This window comes from Asparagus officinalis, chromosome 3 (assembly GCF_001876935.1).
Source record: "Asparagus officinalis chromosome 3, Aspof.V1, whole genome shotgun sequence".
Classification (NCBI taxonomy): Eukaryota; Viridiplantae; Streptophyta; class Magnoliopsida; order Asparagales; family Asparagaceae; genus Asparagus; species Asparagus officinalis.
In genome coordinates, this window is record NC_033796.1 from 4,318,941 (window position 1) to 4,328,794 (window position 9,854).

General features: G+C 36.5%; 1 protein-coding gene across 1 annotated transcript in view; it reads left to right on the plus strand.

Moving 5' to 3' along the window:
- LOC109832524 (putative pumilio homolog 7, chloroplastic) overlaps window positions 1–8,427 on the plus strand; it is an 8,748-nt gene extending 321 nt beyond the window's left edge. The window contains exons 2-5 of the mRNA XM_020399873.1: window positions 2,117–2,275; window positions 2,722–2,889; window positions 7,618–7,876; window positions 7,960–8,427. Coding sequence (XP_020255462.1) covers window positions 2,117–2,275; window positions 2,722–2,889; window positions 7,618–7,876; window positions 7,960–8,067 — 694 coding nt within the window. The 3' untranslated portion in view covers window positions 8,068–8,427. The remainder of the gene's footprint in view (window positions 1–2,116; window positions 2,276–2,721; window positions 2,890–7,617; window positions 7,877–7,959) is intronic.

A 9,854-nucleotide genomic window follows, 5' to 3' on the forward strand; every position in this document is an offset into this window, starting at 1 on the left:
GCTGGTTTTTTTTTAATCCCCCCCTTTTTGATTGATTACATGTTTTAGCTACACTGGGTTCATTGATGATGCCTAATTAGCCATTGTTTAGATTAAATTTTAAGACATGCGTTGGATTACTTTATACTGTTTGGCATTTTATATTGGGTAATCACTGTTTTACATTGGATAGGGTGTGCTGTTACGTTAGTGTTTAGATTAATAGTTTTGCATGCTAATAATGGCTGATTCTTTTGATTGATCAGTTGTTTCAGTACGTTCTGTTCATGGGGATTGGCGAATCAGTTCTTGTTTAGATTGATTGTTTATACATGCGCTAGATTATGCGCTGGATTATTTTATGTCGTTTGGAGTTTTATACTGACTTGTTTAATGGGTAGCAGCTGGTTTTCTAATTAATCAGTTAAACACTATGCAGCATGCTGTCGTGTTCATGGGTGCTTGTTATTGACTACATGTTCATATCGTGTGCCAGTGATTTTGGTTTAAGATTATGAAAACAATGAATAGTTTTGAGGTTTGGATCATGCGTTACGCGTGACTAGCTTCAATGGAGGTTGTGTGTTCATAGTTTCTTTGCTCATTCTGTCACTGAGCCTGCCTATACATGTCTCTAGAATGGACCATTTGGTGGCTTGTTTACATTCTGTGATATTACTATTTGATATTTTACTAGACTTGATTCATGGATAATTATTATTTTTCTTGCTACATTTGTGTGTTCATAGTTTCTTTGCTCATTCTGTCACTGAGCCTGCCTATATATGTCTCTAGAATGGACCATTTGGTGGCTTGTTTACATTCTGTGATATTACTATTTGATATTTTACTAGACTTGATTCATGGATAATTATTATTTTTCTTGCTACATTTGGTCATATTAGCGGGTTTTCCGTAATATACTAGATTATTAGCGGGTTTTCCGTAATATACTAGATTAAATGTTTGTTAGATTATATTGCGTTCTTAACTCCGAATGCTCACGGGTATTGTCAATTTCAATCTAAAATATCACTACTATATTTTATATTGACAGATTTCATTCATAATAACTTATTTTATCAATGTTGGTCAGGTGGATTGGTCATAGTACACTATACTTACTGTTTAACTCAGATTATGTTGTTTTCTTACTGTTTAAATCAGATTATGTTGTTTTCTTAACTTGATTTTCACAGGTGCATCGAAGTTAATTTCATTATCAGCTACTTTATAGATTAGATGTTCCGGTTTAGGTTTAATTCCTTAATGGTCATAAATAATTATCAGATAAGATACACATTTTAGGTTGCCTGTTCTTAGTTATGTCAGAAACTAGGTTGGTTATCATTTAGGGTCTATGGCTTTTAAGCTACTTGATCTTTACCTGATTCCGCTGCACATAATTATATTCTGTTATGAACTTGCTTTGCATATGAACTTGTATTGACGAATTTATTTTCATTATCAGCTAGTTCGCTTAAATACATATTACTATTGAAGACGTGAACTAGTGCATAATATTCACTTTGATATCTTCTTATCGGGCGTGTGGTTTACTTTCTAATTTTGATTAAATATTCATATAATACTTGACCAGTTTTGAGGCAATTGTTGCTGGTTATGTTAAAAATTATGCTAGTTTCCGTCCAGTTCGGTTTATGTGTATTCACTATATACCTCCTACGAAATGCCTATTACTTAGTTTTTTTTTTGTTTTATTACTCTCTAGATTCTTTTTCCTTTCAATTTATCTACTATCAGATTTTATTTCACTAATGATTTCACAGGCTGAAACCTCATCTGTTGGCTCAACTAAATTATTTATGCTGTTTGTCCTCTAAGTTGGATTTTATTCATTTTAGTCGTGATATGCTTGATTCATTGTATGTTTATGTACTGCTTTCTATTCTCAGTGGATGCTTTAATATTTTAAGTCATGTGTATCCTAAGTTTCCTTTGATACCCTTGATCTTTTCTGAGTCCTTCTTCAATTTATTTTACCTAGTTAAATTTTAATTTCATTCTCTTTAAGAATTCAAGGCATTGCTAACTAAATTGAATATAAAAGTTACTTGGGATTATGTGTTATTTACTTATATCTGATTAGCTATATGGATTGCTTACATTGTTTCAGGACAAGAGCAGTGCAGAAGCTGATTGAAACTCTCAAAACCCAGCAGCAAATCAGGCTAGTTGTTTCAGCCCTTAAACCAGGTTTCCTCAATCTCATCAAAGATTTGAATGGAAATCACGTCGTCCAACGCTGCTTGCAATCTCTATCAGCTGAAGATAACTGCATGTTTGCTGGTGGATGATCTTGGATGTTTCTCAGTTGGATTCTCTGCTGCTGTCTTGTTTACTCATTATGTTCGTAAATATTGCTTAATGGACATTCATTTATGCCCATCTGATTTATGCACTTTACAATTTAAACAAGTGAGAAAAGAAAGAGCAACAAAAAAAAAGAACAATATTAACCAGCATGCAACTGTTAGAAACTTGTTGCTTACTGAAATGTTAACAAAGTATACATTTGAACTCTTCCCTTCGAGTTTGGCGATAATTCATGTATCAACTTGGTTCCTCTTTCAAATATTGATAAGCGACAATTATACATATGCTATCCAATTTTAGTTATTTTATCATTTAGTATGATCAAGTAGCCAATGTAAGATGTTTAACCTATCCTACTTATATTTGTAATATGAAATTCACGTTGTTATCCATGTTATTGTTTGTCCAGTTCATTTTTGATGCTGCTGCAAAGTATTGCGTTGATATTGCAACTCATCGACATGGATGTTGTGTCCTGCAACGCTGCATAACTTTTTCGACTGGAGAATACCGAGCACACTTGGTTAATGAGATTGCTGCTAACGGGCTGCTTCTGGCGCAAGATGCCTTTGGGTAAGTTTTTTATATATATTATAGATAACTTGATTGATTTTATATATACCACCGCAAGTTTGATGTCATTGATATATCCATTTCTTTTTCATTTAGTATAAAATTAGTTTCATTTTCCAGTATTACTGGAATAGGAATTATGGGATAGGTTGATATCTATTTGACTTTGTGCATCATATTAGAGCTTAAATAGTTAAAATTATTATTGCACTGTGCTGTATAGAGTATGATTATAATGTTTCTTCAGTATCCCCTTAAGCTGTACCGCCACTAGTATTCCACTATATAGATCCTCTAATCCTCTTCACTGAAAATATAGTTAGATTGTTAACGTATAATAACGCCTCTAATATGGTTGATCTCTCCGTGTGTATCATCATCCAGCTCTATTTGCCATTTCGTTTTCATTTATTTTATGCATTCATCACTTGCCATCTCGTAAGAAACAGATCTCAGCATTTATCTCACCAATGTCATATGTACAGTTAGGTCGTAATAAAACTGCGTGAAGGAAAAAAAGATAATTATGAACAATAACTTTCTAACGTCCATATTATCTTCAGTTATTCTATTATTAAATGGGGGAATGAACATAATGTTTTAGTAGCAGAGGTTATTTCTGTTAGTAATACCATTTTTCTTCTAGGTATAATGGGTTGCCCTTCTCAGGCTTAAGTTGTAGCAGTAGGTATACCAAATTTGCTGATCTTAAAAATATTCCCCGACAAGCATAATATTCTATGAGTTTCTTTGGCTTGTATAGCTTGTAGAAGGGATATGTGCTAGTGTGTGTGTGCTGGCCGTATAACACAGAGATATGGAAAAACACGCGCAAAGATTTGCTACATGGAAAGCTCAAAAATACTTGTGGCCGATACAAGCCTTTCATTAAATCCTGTGAACTTATAGCACATTAGTAAATGAGAAACAGTACGTTTTTTTTAATGTCTTATACATATGGATCTACCGATTCAATTTGATATATATTTCAAAACTGTTACTTTTGCTCAATGTTACAGCAAGCGCTAGGCACCACTAGGCGCTGACCCGACGCCTAGCGCCTAGGCCCTAGACGGCCGCCTAGGGCGGTCTAGACGAATATCTTTTTTGTTTAACTGGAGGTGGAGGGGATTTTCCTTAGGTTGGAGAAGGTGGAGGGTTGATGGAGGAGGCCAGGGAGGTAGGTGGAGGTGGGTGGCAGTGGAGGACATTAAATAACAGTTAAGCTTTGTGTTCTACATAATTGCTCATGCTTCCCTAGGTTCTCTCAAGACCTAGGCGGGCGGCCTAAGTACTGCTTGGGCCTAGGCGGAAGCCTTGATGGCTTTTAAAACTATGCTTTGCTGCTACCCAATGCACAACAGAGGATGACGATGACCATATTCTTAGAATAGTAATTGATCATGTATTTGGTAGATACAGAAATCTCTAACATTTGTAGCAACTATATTGCTCAAAAGACAGAATTTTGCTGTGTAGAAAAGTAGAATTGTCACCTTTATCGTGACTTCTATTTGTTTTAGAAATAGTCTGTCCACCATTATTTAATTCTTTGCTTGCTCCATATGATTTATGGCTGTCTGAAAGAGGCCCGGATTAACAACTTGTGAAGTATCCCAGATCCTTTACTAGAGACTACCCTCCCTCTTGCTTGAGGGACACATTCCTTTCTATAAATATATTATGAATGTAAGAGACCAAATAACACAACCAAGGTTGTGGAAAGCGGAGCGAAGCGCCTGAGACACCGCCTAGGCTTTTTGGGGCTTATCAAAGTAGAAAAAGCACCAAGGAAAAAAACGGTTTAAATCTTATTAAATCTTAAATATGGATAAAATTCCAAAAAATTTTAAGAAAAATCTAAACATTATAAAACAAACAAAAAATAAGAACATGTAGGAAACAAATTCTATAAATAACATATTTGATCGATGATATTAAATGCATACCTATTAAATATAATACCTATTAAATACATATTTATTAACTACAATCATCATTATATTGGTCCAAGTTTCTTCCAAACTTTTAAGTAGAATTCTTTTAGGAAAGGGGAATAAAAATCCATGTAAATGTGAAGAAAAAAGATTCACATAAAGTGGTTCAACCTCCTAACACTAGTGCTTGAGCCGCTTTTCGACCGATTTTGGATTGCCTTTTGATGGGTTTGGACCGCTTTTAGGCCGCTTCGGGTTGTGTTTAGGCCACTTTCGTCTCAAAAGCGCTTTATGGCCTCTCTTAGGCCTTACCAAAGCCGCAAGGAGCTGCTATCTCTTTTTTGAGCGCTTTTTCCTGCTTTTTACAAAAATGAACACAACCTTGCTTGGGTTAAGGGGTTCTCTCTAGAGCAACATCAATATCCGGATTCAGATTTTTTTTGGTGATGAGGAACCATGGTCAATCAGGCATGAATAACTAGGTCTAGGATTCGAGCACTCCCAACGATAGAAGGGCGAGTTTCAGAGTCTAAGCTCTCCCACCACAAAGGAGCACGCGGTACTACCGACAGCACACCCTCACATACTTGTGGACACCTGTGGGGTCTTATAAGTCCATCCCAATACAATTTGGAGGGCCCGAGTCCCACCCCAATACCATGTCTGCTTGAATTATACAAGTGAAACCCTGAAGCCGTTGGGCCCCCCTATGCTACCCAGGGCTCTTGTAAGTAGCAAGGGCAAAACAATACTCACTGGATAAATACTGGGGACACGGGTGACATAGACCTCTGTTGATCCTTGTACCTCTTAGTCGAAGTCCCCGACACCTAATCATTGGCCACCCGCGAGGTGTCCAGACAGATATGGATCGGGCAAAAGTTCAATTAAGGAGAACCATATTCATATTGTAATTAACTTTAGTACTGAAATGTCGACTTATTCGGAAACTTCAATTCTGAACTGAAATTAGTCTATTCAGTACCAAACTAATATAGGTATACATGCAGATGCATATGTATAAATCGACATAACGACTTCTTCATGGTTCCATTAGTTTACTCTACTTGCTTAATGTATTTGTTTTATATTTGTCATGCATCCAATGAGCATACCCCTATTATTCCACGTTTCAGGAACAGAAATAACCCCACACACCTGTTTGCTTTCCACATGATCCACGCACCTTGTGTATGGCCTGGCTCTTTTCCTATTGTCGCATTCTTAGTAATTGAAAAGATAGCACAAAGAGTAGTGACTTCATGAATCCAATGAAATAATAATAATAATAACGTGAGGATGTGGTAGAAACTGAATCAACTTCATGGTAAATTTTCTAAAAGTTAGGGCATATGGACACAGATTACAATATTGTGGTAGAAACTGAATCAACACATAGAAAAGTAGCTTTTAGCCGTCTCCAGAATTACATGCCCTTAGAAAGGCTAGTTCATAAAAGTTGCATAAATATCTATAGTGAAGACTTTTGCCAACTCCATTTAAACATACTAGTCAATGAGTAGGTTGCAACCAAAACTTGCTAAATCTCATGGATCTAACTAGATAAATATTGTTGCAGTATCAATCTGAAATATAAAGCTTGAAAGGTCTTTTGCCAACTCCATCTGAACATAATATAATAACAGCCACTTTTCAGTTGTCTTGAACATTTGATCTAAGTTTTTGAAATTATTTGAAACTTGTGGTCTGGCTGGGTATTTCGTTGACAAAATTCATTCATGTATCTAAAATGCAAAAAAGTTATATCATTCTTCACATTTTATTACTTCTTTAACTATTCTTATAAAATAGTAAATGAAAGTCTTTTTATACAAATCAATTTTATATTGTGTTGCATATTGCTACCTTACTGATTTTTCTTTTTACCTCATTTTAGTCTCTGCATTTCTATGACAAAATAATAACACTTCAAAGGGTTTTTCTGCTGCCTTTGCTCTAGCTAAATCGAACTGAGGCACCGAATACTTCGCAAAACCCATCAACTATGTTTACGACTTCCTTTCAATAAACCTTTAATTCTTCATTTTATAAACTGTTTTAGATTTTTCCAGACTGATCCTTGCTTCTTTTTTATTTAAAAGCAAATATATTTCGTTTGGAAAGAAACGGAGAATTCCTACTTGTTTCATTGAAAAGAAATGAATGGAACTTGTAAGGGAGATCCATGGATGTCATAGGTCCACCAAAAGCGAAGTGTTATAGTTATCATATACCTCATCAATAGTGTAGATCCATGTCAAGTTCAACACAAAACTGTTGCAAAAAATAAGGGGCGAGGAAGCAGAATGCAATTAGTAACTAGTAAGTATAACTTTTACCCTTTGGTTTAGAGTAACTACCTCCTGTAACCTGATATATACCGCTGTTATCTATCTACATCCCTATGTAGTTTCTCCAACCTTAAGGTTTGCAGCTTTTAAGATGCACTTCCTAACTCTATCGCTAGTATAAGGTTCCTACCTGCATAATTTCTGGCTTCAGTAATGTAGAGAGAGGTCATCAATTTAGCACTTCACTCTTCGTGATAGCACAAGCGTCAAATAGCACTGATCAGGAGAAGTGTGAACCTGTTTTCTATTCACTCCTTCAAGGATATCCATCTCAGATCACATTCAATTAGCGATAAGTGGGTAACACAAGTGGGAATTTTATTTTTAATGAACTGATAAGGTTATTATATATGTTGTGATGTTCATAGATATCAAGCTATTTTCACAACAATATCCACTTGCCATTTGTCTAGTATAATATGTTTTTGTTTATGTTTCAGAAATTATGTTGTTCAATTTATTCTTGACCTGAAGAACCCATCAGCGGCATCAAACTTGGCATCTCAGTTTGAAGGCAACTATGTGCACCTCTCCACTCAAAAATTCAGTAGTAACGTGGTGGAGAAATGCCTCAAGCTTTTCACCGACAATGCTCAAGCAAGGATAGTAATTGAACTCCTTTCAGTTAATCGGTTCGAGATGTTGCTGCAAGATCCTTATGCCAATTATGTTATCCAGTCTGCTTTGGCACACACCAAGGTCCCTTGTCTCAATATTCACACCCAATAAACGAGTCTAAAAATTCTATACAAATTTTTTGATATTGATATTTCCTTTTGCAGGGTCCTCTCAATGTTGCTTTGGTCAATGCTATTCGCCCCCATGCTGCCATCCTTCGAACCAGCCCATACTGCAAGAGGATCTTCTCTCGTACCCAGCTAAGGAAGTGAGTGTAAATTCTTGTGTCAAGAAGAAGCCTCTGTTGTTGTCTCCAATCTCTTTTAGTACATTAGTTCAGAACTTCGGCGCGTTGGAATGAGATTCCATTTGTACGTCTTCTGGCAGTTCTATATGCATGTAGCTTTCGATGTTGTAGGGTACGTGTAAAATAAGCTATCTCGCTTGGGCTTAATTTAGGTGTTTGTGTGGGGGTCGTAGGCAGTCTATGTATTATTCTATGTTGTTTTCTAGATGATGATCTAAACTTATAAACTTCTCCTGTTGTCAAAACAATTGCTTGGATGCAATGGTGAGGTGTAATAACGGTACCTTAGCTTTCTGCTACTGAAATGGTTATGAATTTTGTTGTATCCCTTTCTTTTTGTAGAATGAACTTTGTGTTGGGCATGCTACTCTTGTGAGTTTTATATATTATTGAGTGGTGTTAGGGGCACACCCCAAACCACACCTCCAACCACACCTCCTCCTCTCATTCGCTACAGTACTTCGGGCCCCACGTGAGTTTTTAAATTTTAAAAACTCATGTGGGGCCCGGAGTACTGTAGCGAATGAGAGGGGGAGGTGTGGTTGGAGGTGTGACTAACTTTTCTAATTTTGTAGCTGTGTGAAATTTTTCACTTCTCGGTGGATATTTGGAAAGGCGGGCTACTCTGTCCTGTCCCTGTGCTAATGTTCAGTGGTTGAGCAGCGTCAATGCTCAACATTCTTTAGGGATTTCTAAGTATTGATACTGTCATTTTGGAGTGATTTTGCTTTACGCGACCCCCCTAAGCAAAATGTGTCAGTTTTCACAGTTAAAGAAGATGCTTAAACAAACAAGGTAAAAATAGAAGGGAAAAAAAATTATCTGTGAAGTCCGTATACTGATAACTTTTCATGGTTTTCTTTGCAAAAAAACGCAGCCAAACTGCCCCTTATTGCTAATATAACCTTGTTAAAAACTTTGTGAAAAATCTTTTGCTGGGCTTTGGGATCTTTTGTTTGTTATATTCGGTCCCTCTTTTGGGGCACGTTGAATTCAGTAGTAACGTGGTGGAGAAATGCCTCAAGCTTTTCACCGACAATGCTCAAGCAAGGATAGTAATTGAACTCCTTTCAGTTAATCGGTTCGAGATGTTGCTGCAAGATCCTTATGCCAATTATGTTATCCAGTCTGCTTTGGCACACACCAAGGTCCCTTGTCTCAATATTCACACCCAATAAACGAGTCTAAAAATTCTATACAAATTTTTTGATATTGATATTTCCTTTTGCAGGGTCCTCTCAATGTTGCTTTGGTCAATGCTATTCGCCCCCATGCTGCCATCCTTCGAACCAGCCCATACTGCAAGAGGATCTTCTCTCGTACCCAGCTAAGGAAGTGAGTGTAAATTCTTGTGTCAAGAAGAAGCCTCTGTTGTTGTCTCCAATCTCTTTTAGTACATTAGTTCAGAACTTCGGCGCGTTGGAATGAGATTCCATTTGTACGTCTTCTGGCAGTTCTATATGCATGTAGCTTTCGATGTTGTAGGGTACGTGTAAAATAAGCTATCTCGCTTGGGCTTAATTTAGGTGTTTGTGTGGGGGTCGTAGGCAGTCTATGTATTATTCTATGTTGTTTTCTAGATGATGATCTAAACTTATAAACTTCTCCTGTTGTCAAAACAATTGCTTGGATGCAATGGTGAGGTGTAATAACGGTACCTTAGCTTTCTGCTACTGAAATGGTTATGAATTTTGTTGTATCCCTTTCTTTTTGTAGAATGAACTTTGTGTTGGGCATGCTACTCTTGTGAGT